At 41.2% G+C, this 12526-nt stretch overlaps 1 protein-coding gene across 1 annotated transcript in view; it reads right to left on the bottom strand.

The window, feature by feature from the left end:
* Positions 1–10270, bottom strand: part of LOC136872593 (zinc finger protein interacting with ribonucleoprotein K-like) — an 84065-nt gene extending 73795 nt beyond the window's left edge. The window contains exon 1 of the mRNA XM_067146390.2: positions 10217–10270. Within this exon, the coding sequence (XP_067002491.2) occupies positions 10217–10249 (33 nt within the window). The 5' untranslated portion in view covers positions 10250–10270. The remainder of the gene's footprint in view (positions 1–10216) is intronic.
* Positions 10271–12526: the final 2256 nt, after the last annotated feature.

Genomic DNA, 12526 nt, shown 5'->3' on the forward strand with positions numbered 1-12526 from the left:
CTTCGTCTAGTGACCCTGCTAAGCACCTGGAACACTGAATTGATGTGTGCTTCGTTCACTGGTGGTGACGTGTCTCCCCCCCCACTTTACCTAATAAATAAATAATGTTATTGGTTTTATGTCTCACTAACTACATTTTGCAGACATCGTGGTGCCAGAATTTTATCCCACAGGACTAATTTTATGTGCCGGTAAATCTACCAACACAGACCTGACGTATTTGAACACCTTCAAATACCACCAGATGAAGGTAGGATCAAACCTACCAACTTGGCCTCAGAAAGCCTGCACCTTAACCGTCTGAGCTACCCAAACTTGCCTCACTTTACTGATACAGTATTTAAAGACGAGCTCTTGGTTTCTAAATCATTTATCACATTCAGCAGCTTCAAAGCATGGATGGACGAAAATCAGAACATTATACTCAGCAGACAAGGTATGCCTTTGAATCTTTGGGGTATGTTACCTACGGTGGTGGTGTTTTCTTGTTTTAAGACAAAGTACAACTAAGTAATCATCCTCTCTGATCAAATTCACTGGAGACAAAAATTAAAATAAATTTATTTATTCAATAGAGGAATTTGAAAGCGATTATTAACCGGTCACGCCATGTGAGATTTGTGCTGGACAAAGCAGAGGCGGGACAGGTTTTTCTCTGGGTACTCCGGTTTTCCCTGTCATCTTTCATTCCAGCAACACTCTCCATTCTCATTTCTATCAGTCATTAATATAAATCACTTTGGGAGTGGTGACCCCATCGTATTAACAGCCTATATATGATTCATTCATTACATCCGTGACCCGTCAATGACTGGAAAACAGATTGTAGGTTTTCATATTAACCCGTTTGGTCACCACGTACATTAAATGCACATCGATATTACAGTATCTGTTTAGGAAATATTTGATGCAGTGTGACCGTTGAGTCACAGTGTGCATTGAGATGTACATCTTCCGTGTCACCACTGAGTATCTTGGCCCAACATCTACTGGTTTTACCGGCAAAATACCAGGAATTGCTCCGCTGCGTAGTTTCTGTTTATGACGACAGCAAACAGTGTGTTATCTGAAGGCAAATTTCTGCTAAAATACGTGAGTATTGAAGTTCATACAACATTATATTCTAAAGAAAATAGATTAATATGCTAGGAAATGTGAAATAAACTGCAGATAATTAGTTTATTTCACTCTGAGATTTTTATAAAGTGGGATGTACATTCTAATGTACATTGTGCCTCAAAGGTTGGCTTGCACCAACAGCTGGTTGGAATATAAAAGGGATGCCGAAGTACTTGGTGTATCAGGAAAGAACGTTCTGGACCTGGTTCACTTCAGGCAACACATCGGTGAATCCTTGATCCTCTCTCAAAAAGTGCGGCCTAAAAAACAGAGGCCGTCCAAGTACCAATGCAGAACGTGATGTACCAGAAGTGCAGAGACACAAGCAATCTGAGCAGCATCCAATCAACGAAGTACGTTTGGATCAAATTAACCACATACCAGGGTTTGATGACAAAAGATCTGCATCAAGCTGCAAGGCTTCAGAATGCAACAACAGAACGCACTTTCTGTGCCTAAAATATCAAGTGCATGAAGAGGGAACGCAACTGCTTCCAGAGTTATCATACTCCATAAACCTGTAGAGGAAGAAAGTTTTTAATTCTTCAGGCACTGTTTCTGTGCTACTGACTGGTGTCTCCAGTAAACTAGAAGACAATTCTAGGTGCAGAATTGCCAATACCAAACTTTTGTGTTACTTCTTGGCTGTTTTCCAGATACTTTCTTCCTTTTTTTCTTTTGTGGTAGATTTTAATATTATTATTTTGGTATATTCTTATTTAGAATCTTTGGTATATTGTTTTGGAACTTATTTTATGACTAATTTACATACTATTTACTTGGATAAATTGAATAAAACTATATAAATAACATTAACTGTCTTTTGTACTCTGCAACCTTCGAGTCACAATGTACATTACAATGCACATAAAAAATCTCGAAAACTGCTCGACGTGTAGGTGTTCCAAGCTCAGATATAATTAATCACAAGGTTTCATTCAGCAAGTGTACCAAATTTTAGAATTTTTGGCCGATTAGAAAAAATGCGTGACTGAACGGGTAAACAAAACGTTAATTATTTTATTACACTGAAAAGGTCACAAACCCAAGTAACAAGAACACTCGAAATTTACATGCCCTTGATTAATCCACTCTCACACATAAAGTGAATGACGAGATCAGCAGTACACCCGGCATCAGCAATTAAGAGTTCGAGTGTCTGCTGCAGGCCAAGATTCTGTCTTAGGCCAGAGAGATTGGCGCACTCTGTGATAATGTAGGCCACGGTTAAATCGGCACCCCGAGAATATACTGGGAGGGCAACAGTGTGTAGATCTTGTGTATCCTCAGACTATACAAAGCTATGGCCTCACTCCATGAAGGCTGGAAAGAGGATCGCCATACGGTTGTCTTAATTGCTTTTAGCTTGTTGGAAATTTGGATAGCTAGCCACTCCGATTCCCACGACGCCAAGATTGTTCGACATAGCTGAAAACAAACATCCCTAGCAGGTACACTCACAGGTCTAGGAAGTAAAAGTGCTGCTTCTTTTGCTACTTCATCCGTAAGTTCATTGCCCGCAATCCCAACGTGGCTTTGGAGAAACGCCGAAGTGATTCTGGCACCAGCAACACAATAACCTAGCACAATGTTGTGAATGCCGCACCAGTGGGTGTTGTAGGAAACAGGTGTCAACAGACTGCAGAAAACTTAACGAGTTGGTACATACGAGAAAGAGGTCTCTTTCATCATCCAGCGCAAACTCCAGAGCAGAGATGTTGAAAAGTTCCCCAGTATACACACTACAGACACTAGGAAGCAAGATCTTAATGTTAATGTTATTAGAGACAAAAAAGCATTCTACATTTTCTCCAAACTTAGAACCATCCGAAGACATGTTGCGTGGCTGGATATTGTGAACGAAGTCTTGGAAATACCTCCGATGAACAGAGGCATCTGTGTTCACCTTGGATCCACAGAGTAGATCTAGCTGTATATCCGGCTGCGGAACTAGGGACAGAGGTACCTCGCTAGGGGTCCACTTGAGACAACCACCAATAGCCATATCTAACTCACAACACAAACAACCAACTCGAATCCCAATCGGTTGTGTGACATGCGGCTGGTTTTGGTACCTCTGGTGGTATTGGGTACGAAAGATGCATTGATAGCCTGGATGTTGGGGCACTTCACAAATTTTGGCAGCGTACATGAGGAATATCTAGTGCCGGCTTATTCGTAAAGGTGGAACTCCCAATTCAGCGAGTAGGCTGGTAATGGAGCTAGTACGGAAAGCTCCAGTAGCCAGCCTAACTACACTACTGTGAATACTATCTAAAAGGTTCAGTGTAGATCTTGATGGACTTATGTGAAACTTGCTGTGTTTTCCTGGTCTAGTCACACATCCATTGCCAGCTCAAAATGAGTAACTTTTCTTTCATATGTAAATTAAGAGTTTATGGCGTCGCCTTGGGCATTGCAATGGCACTCTAGAACCATGTCTAATTAATCTTAGATCTCTAGGAACTCTCTTACAAACGTGTGATTGTTTTAAGAGGAAGTGTACAACTGGGCAACCATTCCCCATTAACATTAATCGGAAGGAAAATGGAAGAGGTCTGACACTTCAAAAAATGAAGGTATCAACCAAAGAAGGACAAGGGCATCAAAAAGAAAGACTCCCTAGGCCTCAAAAACCTAATACTGTCAGGGTTGAAAAAGAACAAGAGTTAACCGAGGGAGGTCGGATAAAATAGATGATAGTGAGAAGCCTGGCACAAGTAAGTGGAAGCAATGCCAGGATTCAGCTAACGGCCCCATGGTCGTCAAACCATGCTCGCAAGATAAAAGCCCCGGGGCCACCTTTTAGTTACCTTTTACAACAAGCAGGGGATGTTGCGGATGTTTTTCTACTGCCCCCACCCGCAGAGGGAGACGAGTGAAAGGGCTTGGTGCCTTGAACTATATAATTTAGTGAATTGCGAGCTTATATTGAGAACAAAAGGTAGCCATCTTAACCCGTATGTACCCACTGTTCCAAAAGTGGAAATTTCTTAAAAACTGTTGTGTAGGTATATTGCATAATTTTGAGGGAATATTTTACTTCACATCATTTGAGTTGGCACGACTGTATTGCACAGCATGATGATCTGGTGTTTCTCAAGTGTATTTTTACAAATGTGTACTTTTAAACAAGGCTTCCTCATCAACAGCATGCAAAGGGTAAGTTTTCTGTTTGTCTCATAAACACGAAATGCCTTCTCGTTACTGTAGTTGTAATAGAAAGACTAGAGTTGTAGTTAACAGAGCATAGTATTAAAAGTCTATCACTCAAGTTAATTATAACCTTCCTGAGATGTCACGTTCCAAGTTTGGAACAGCGGGCATGAATGACCTGGGGTTTATCATTGCTAGCTTGTTCCACTGTTGGCACTAAGGACACGAGCATTGTTAATGTTTACACCTGTTATTAAATTCTTTCTAATTTTGACATCCAGAAATATTGGGATTCACTATTTTTTTCTGTTCCTTTCTAGATTGTCAATTCTTGAGATACAAAAATGTTTGAACAAAATGGAAACTGAGGCTGTAATTTTGGACAAAGATTTGTTTACAGGGCCACCAGAGAATTACTTAGGGTTAGATGAAGATAGTGGGGATGAAACTGCTCAAGATATTGATCATTTATCGGGCAATCAGCTCCATAGCCATGAGAAGGCAACTGTAGAAAGAATCATAATCAAAGAAGTTGTAGATATACATTCAGGTTCAGATGAATGTACCAGTGAACAGTCTAAATCAGCCTAATTCAGTTGACTTGCACAGTTCAGGAGGGTTCGCGTCATAGAACCGAGGTTGCCAAGAAAGTGGGAGGAATTTGACATTCAACAAGAAAAAGAAAAGGAATGGCCATTTCCTGATTTCCTTTTGAAAGACCACACATCTGTTGATTTATTCTTTTTTATGACCAGCAAGTAATCGAAATGCTGGTTAACTGTTCAAATACATACAAGACCCAAAAAATTGTCATAGGGCCAGTGGCGTATCCTGGAATATCCACTGAGGCATGCAACTAGTAACCATGCAGTTAACACAATGTATTAAGTAAATTTCAATTCTACTCACCCTAATTACATGTAGGTGAACTCGAGCCAAACAGTTTTACTGTAAGTTTCTGGATTGAACGTGCGTACACAATTCTTGTTTTCTGTTTTTAAATTTACGAGGGTCCGCCTCTGTGGTGTAGTAGTTAGTGTAATTAGCTGCCACCCCCGGAGGCCCGGGTTCGCTTCCCGGCTCTGCCACGAAATTTGAAAAGTGGTACGAGGGCTGGAAAGGGGTCCACTCAGCCTCGGGAGGTCAACTGAGTAGAGGTGGGTTCGATTCCCACCTCAGCCATCCTCGAAGTGGTTTTCCATGGTTTCCCACTTCTCCTCTAGGCAAATGCCGGGATGGTACCTAACTTCAGGCCACGGCCGCTTCCTTCCCTCTTCCTTGTCTATCCCTTCCAATCTTCCCATCCCCCGCAAGGCCCCTGTTCAGCATAGCAGGTGAGGCAGCCTGGGCGAGGTACTGGTCATCCTCTCCAGTTGTATCCCCTGACCCAGAGTCTGAAGCTCCAGGACACTGCCCTTGAGGCGGTAGAGGAGGGATCCCTCGCTGAGTCCGAGGGAAAAGCCAACCCTGGAGGGTAAGCAGATTAAGAAGAAATTTATGAGGGAAGGTAGAGGTCTCCCGGCTTTAACTATTTGAATCTTTTCATCAAACGAACGGCCAGTAAATGGATTTTCAAACTGATTTACAATTACATCCGTTTTAGACTCATCCATCGTTAATACCACCGCAAAATATAATAAAACACCGAAAACGACGAATAGCACAGGAACAGCACACACAGAATGAACTCACTAATCAGCAAAACACACACTGAATTAACTCACTAGTTAGCCACAACTCAAGCACGGGAGGTAAGTCACCCCAGTGGCATTGGTCAGTTTCGTCACGTTGGGTTCTCGCTGGGGGGTAATCTGTGTGTCCCATTCTCTGTAAACATGTCGACTTTCTCCAAGTTGCTAACAGATGGCAGAGGGTAGCACGGGTATGGGGTGACAAATTCTGACCGAGTTTCAATTGCAGCTACATCGTTCGGAGGGTTTCAGAACTACGTCTGCCACTGAATGCAATTTTAAGATTGAATGCCTTACATCCTTAACTCCTCCATTTGCTGTCTCTTTCTTCCGAGAGTGGAGTAAACGGCGAGACTACACCAGCACCACACGTAATCAAGCAACGGAACTACTACAGTTGCGCGTACCTTTTGAACTTCTGAGAGATGAAATTGTTAATATTTGATCTGAAACGACCTAAAATCGTAAATCAGACAGTTCTTTGTGTTATCATAACACATGCAATGAATGCCTTGCATTCAAGGAGAATACGCCCCTGCATAGGGCGAAGAAATGAAAGTGTTTCTTGCTATATCGCTCAAGAGTTCCTAGGTATATTTTATATTGGGAAGAATCTCCAAACTGCCATAATGAAGCTAATGCAGCAGCCATGTCTAGAGTAAATTATTAGATACATACGTGTGAACAATAGTTTACAAAAACAAGATAAACTTACTAAAGTTTGACCTCTTTGGAAGATAATGAATGAGCAGTGGTTAAAATTCTATTTCAATAATGTAACTATTTGTGTTGATGAGGCTATGGTGCTGTATTTTGGGAAACGGCCTTAAACAACATATCATGGGTAAACCAATGAGGTTTTGGCTTGGAAGATGGGAATTTATAAAAATTAAGGATGGATTAGGGAAAAGGATACAGTAATATGCGTTTCTGTGGTGAAAATCAGGAAGAATTTCACTTGCTGAAATTTTGCAAGGAAACCCTAGCGGTTAGAAGGAAAAATATGAATAGTAATGAACGATATCTGTTAAGTTAGGATGAAAATGGCTACAGAATCATCAGAATAAGCAAAGAATGGACTAAGCCTAATAATCTTAGTATGAATATTTTAATTTCACATCTGCGGGGTTTTCAAGGAATGAGAACATTCGGAACGCACACCTGCTGCTGAAACAGACCAGCATTTCATCTATGGTCTCATTCTCTGAATATTAATTTATACACTGCTCAATAAATTTTCCCAAAAGCCACGATATATGTGCTAGTTTGTCGGTCTGTTGTCTTGGATCGGATGCTTCGGTAGAGAGTTGACTCATGCAAGTACCTAGGAATCCACGTGAAGAAAGAAAGTGTAATTTATAAAGCGTACAAGTCCTTACACTTCGTGATGAGGGTGCTAAAGGGCAGCAGATCCCAGGCCAGTCCTGGAATATAGAGCAGCTGTATGGGATCAATTTCTTTTCCTAATTTGTTTTACGTCACACCGACAGATAGGTCTTATGGCGACGATGGCATACGAAAGACATGAGAGTGGGAAGGAAGCTGATGTGACCTTACTTAAGATACCAGCCCCCAGCATTTGCCTGGTCTGAAAATGGGAAACCACGAAAAACCATATTCAGGGCTGCCTACAAGGGTGCTCACAGCTGTGCACCCCTAACCGCACAGCCAACTTCCCAGTGTATGGGATCCGTACCAAACAGGACTCATTAAGGAACTTCAGATGGTACAAGGACTCATTAAGGAACTTCAGATGGTACAGCGAAAGGCTGCAAGATTCGTGCTTAACGATTTTAATCCTAAAAGTAGTGTGACAAGTATGACAGAAAATGAAGGAAGGAAATGAACACAGTTACGTGCCATGTATAATACCTACACAAATAAGCCAGCTTCGAGAGAGATGAACAGTCGACTAGAAACGTCCTGTTACGTAAGCAGGACAGATCGTCCCCATAAAGTGAAAGGTAGATCGCAGAAAACTTAACTACGGTAAATATTCATTTGTAAATTGGGGAATTGATGAACGTGCTGTATTTACAATATACTAAGATAATAGTAACTGGACCGCTCAATCTACTGTAAGTCACAGTGTAAAATGTTGAAATACTTAACATACATGTAAATTTGTATACGATGTTGTTGTAATGTTAAGCTAGTAGTAAGCTCAACCTATAGTATTGTAAGCTGTAGTGTTAAGCACTGGAAGTACTTAAGTTGTGTGTGAATTTGTTTATGATGATGCTGGATTTAGAAAGTTAAACTAGTAGAATTTCTTGTAATATTTTCTTTCCATGGAATTGCTTGTTGTACTCTTGTTGTTGTTATTACTGCTGTTAGGTAATTATGTTTTAACTTTACTTTATTATCACACTACTGTATGTGATCATTGCCTCCGGGATAGCTCCCAATCTTGATGTATTTTTAATAATAATAATACTTGCCAATGCAAAAATGCATTATTGCCTGAATGCTGAGATTTACAGTGACTGAAATGCAACTCAGCCTGCAGCACCCAAACTTCTCCAACAACTTTAGTTGTTCTAGGACTGGTGACACCAAATGTTGGGAGTAATTTGAACATTACCACAAACAATTGGTTCCCATCAACAGAAGAAGTAAACTTATTAAGAAGACCATGAAAGCAATAAATGTGAACTACCTTCCAAGTTTACAGCCATCACAGGAAAAAGCCTCGTATGGATTTTCGGGACAAACCACCATAGCCCAAGTTTCCAAAAAAAAAAAAAAAGGTGAAGTAGTACATTTCGTTTTAGCAATGCACCACAAAGGCTTCGATGAAAAAACTGGAAAGATGGTAATTAACATTGACTATAGCATCATCATTACTACCGTCCGTGCTCACCAATATCAGTGCCTCGCCTCCACGCGGAGCGACTGTCTTTAAGGCTGCCAACCCCTCTAGTAAAGAACTAGTCAAAGTGGGGTGGACAAGACCAGCGATTTTGGAACAAGTAAATGGGGCCAGGTTAGGGCCACCACAAAGCGGCGATAGCTTAGTTTCCTATGTAAACACAATTGGCCTGGACAAGATCAATGATTTGGGGCAAGCAAGGGTCAGAGCCACCATAAAGCAGCAGTAGGCCTCTAGTTTCCTGTATAAACACCATTGACCTGGACAAGATCAATGGGCTAGATTGGTTAGGGTAGGGATGAACAAGTCCAGTGATTTGGGGCAAGCAAAGGGGGTCTGGCGACATAAGACCCCATGTTAGAGCCGCTGTGAAGCGGCGTTAACCGGGCGAGTTGGCCGTGGGGTTAGGAGCGCGCAGCTGTGAGCTTGCATCCAGGAGAGAGGGGGTTTGAACCTCACTGTCGGCAGCCCTTAAGATGCTTTCTGTGGTTTCCCATTTTCACACCAAGCAAATGCTGGGGATATACCTTAATGAAGGCCATGGCCATTTCCTTCCCTCTCGTAGGCCTTTCCTATCTGTGTCAGTGCGACGTAAAGCCAATTATAAAAAAAAGAAGCATTAGACCTCTAGTTTCCTGTGTAAACATTATGCGCCTGAACTGGCTAGGATAGGGGTGGACAAGACCGGTGATTTGGTGACAAGCAAAGGGGGGTCCACGTTAGAGCCGCCGCGAAGCGAAGTTAGGCCTCTAATTTCCTGTGGAAACACCATTGGCTTGGTCTGGTTAGGGTAGGTGTGAACCAAAACTATTGGTCTGGACAGGTTAGAGAACGGGTGGACAAGACAATTGGTCTGGATAGGTTAAGGTAGGGGTGGAGAAGAGCAAGTGCTCAGGGACACAGGAGTGGGATGTTGTTTCTAACTGAATTCTCTAAGTGTTTTTCTTTTATGTCGCAACGATTGTCGTGTGCTTAAGTACTGCAAATAATTGGTATCCCGGAGACACGACACGCGTAAACACATCCCGCTCTAATTTATTGCGGATTATGGTAACAAACTCTTCCCTTGTGGTGGCTTATTAAAACTACAAATTATAAATGTGAATATTATTTTTCCCCACTTTTAATGTCCCGAATCTTCCGAAAATGACTACCGGTACCCGACATTGTCATCATATCAACTAGAAGTATTTCCACACTGGCCGGCCCGCTACCAAAGAGTGACCGTGACGACAATCAATGCTCGTGCTTCCTGTGACTGAATCACAGTTACGCCGGTCACAGATATTCTGAAGTATCATTTAAACTCATCTCTACACCCAAGTCAACATAATCAAATGCACTGGCAACACAAAGAACAACGAGACAGAATACGGACACTAAAATGATCATCCAAGAATAACGAAGACATTAACAGTTTAACCAATTTCAATTCACAACGCCACCATGTAAATCTTACAAAACTCTCACCGGTATACACCTAAAAAAAAAAAACAACAACAACACTGATCCACCCAACGCTACAGCAGGTACCAAACAAAAAGAATGATCAAATCAAAGCGATAAATAAACAAACCAATCGACCGGGAATTCTCAACTCGAAATCGACCAATAGTAATCGGGAGATGTTTCTACCAATAGAAGCTCCGGTATTTGTCACGTGAGGTTCGGTGAGGTAAAACAGCGCGCTGGACGAATGTAGGCCTGAAGTACTCAGTCTGACCGCCGCCCATGGTTGCCAATAGAAGTACTTTAGTACTAGATCTAGTAACTCATGAACATTTTAAGTACGTAAGTTCATTTCATGGAAATCTAGTGCGTTTTACGAAGGTAGAGTAGAAGCTCTTTTCAATCAATCAATCAATACTGAACTGCATTTAGGGCAGTCGCCCAGGTGGCAGATTCCCTATCTGTTGCTTTCCTAGCCTTTTCCGAAATGATTTCAAAGAAATTGGAAATTTATTGAACATCTCCCTTGGTAAGTTATTCCAATCCCTAACTCCCCTTCCTATAAATGAATATTTGCCCCAGTTTCCAACTTTATCTTCATATTGTGATCTTTCCTACTTTTATAGACGCCATTCAAACCTATTCGTCTACTAATGTCATTCCACGCCATCTCTCCGCTGACAGCTCGGAACATACCACTTAGTCTAGCAGCTCTTCTTCTTTCTCTCAATTCTTCCCAACCCAAACATTGCAACATTTTTGTAACGCTACTCTTTTGTCGGAAATCACCCAGAACAAATCGAGCTGCTTTTCTTTGGATTTTTTCCAGTTCTTGAATCAGGTAATCCTGGTGAGGGTCCCATACACTGGAACCATACTCTAGTTGGGGTCTTACCAGAGACTTATATGCCCTCTCCTTTACATCCTTACAACAACCCCTAAACACCCTCATAACCATGTGCAGAGATCGGTACCCTTTATTTACAATCCCATTTATGTGATTACCCCAATGAAGATCTTTCCTTATATTAACACCTAGATACTTACAATGATCCCCAAAAGGAACTTTCACCCCATCAACGCAGTAATTAAAACTGAGAGGTCTTTTCCTATTTGTGAAACTCACAACCTGACTTTTAATCCCGTTTATCAACATACCATTGCCTGCTGTCCATCTCACAATATTTTCGAGGTCACGTTGCAGTTGCTCACAATCTTGTAACTTATTTATCACTCTATAGAGAATAACATCATCCGCAAAAAAGCCTTACCTCCGATTTCACTCCTTTACTCATATCATTTATATATATAAGAAAGCATAAAGGTCCGATAACACTGCCCTGAGGAACTCCCCTCTCAACTATCACAGGGTCAGACAAAACTTCACCTACTCTAACTCTCTGAGATCTATTTTCTAGAAATATAGTAACCCATTCAGTCACTCATTTGTCTAGTCCAATTGCACTCATTTTTGCCAGTAGTCTCCCATGATCCACCCTATCAAATGCTTTAGACAGGTCAATCGCGATACAGTCCATTTGACCTCCAGAATCCAAGATATCTGCTATATCTTGCTGGAATCCTACAAGTTGAGCTTCAGTGGAATAATCTTTCCTAAAACCGAATTGCCTTCTATCGAACCAGTTATTAATTTCACAAACATGTCTAATATAATCAGAAAGAATGCCTTCCCAAAGCTTACATACAATGCATGTCAAACTTACTGACCTGTAATTTTCAGCTTTATGTCTATCACCCTTTCCTTTATACACAGGGGCTACTATAGCAACTCTCCATTCATCTGGTATAGCTCCTCCGACCAAACAATAATCAAATAAGTACTTCAGATACGGTACTATATCCCAACCCATTGTCTTTAGTATATCCCCAGAAATCTGATCAATTCCAGCCGCTTTTCTAGTTTTCAACTTTTGTATCTTATTGTAAATGTCATTGTTATCATATGTAAATTTTATTACTTCTTTGGCCTTAGTCTCCTCCTCTATCTCGACATTATCCTTGAAACCAACAATCTTTACATACTGCTGACTGAATACTTCTGCCTTTTGAAGATCTTCACATACACACTCCCCTTGTTCATTAATTATTCCTGGAATGTCCTTCTTGGAACCTGTTTCTGCCTTAAAATACCTATACATACCCTTCCATTTTTCACTAAAATTTGTATGACTGCCAATTATGCTTGCCATCATGTTATCCTTAGCTGCCTTCTTTGCTA

This window comes from Anabrus simplex, chromosome 4 (assembly GCF_040414725.1).
Source record: "Anabrus simplex isolate iqAnaSimp1 chromosome 4, ASM4041472v1, whole genome shotgun sequence".
NCBI classification, from domain to species: Eukaryota; Metazoa; Arthropoda; class Insecta; order Orthoptera; family Tettigoniidae; genus Anabrus; species Anabrus simplex.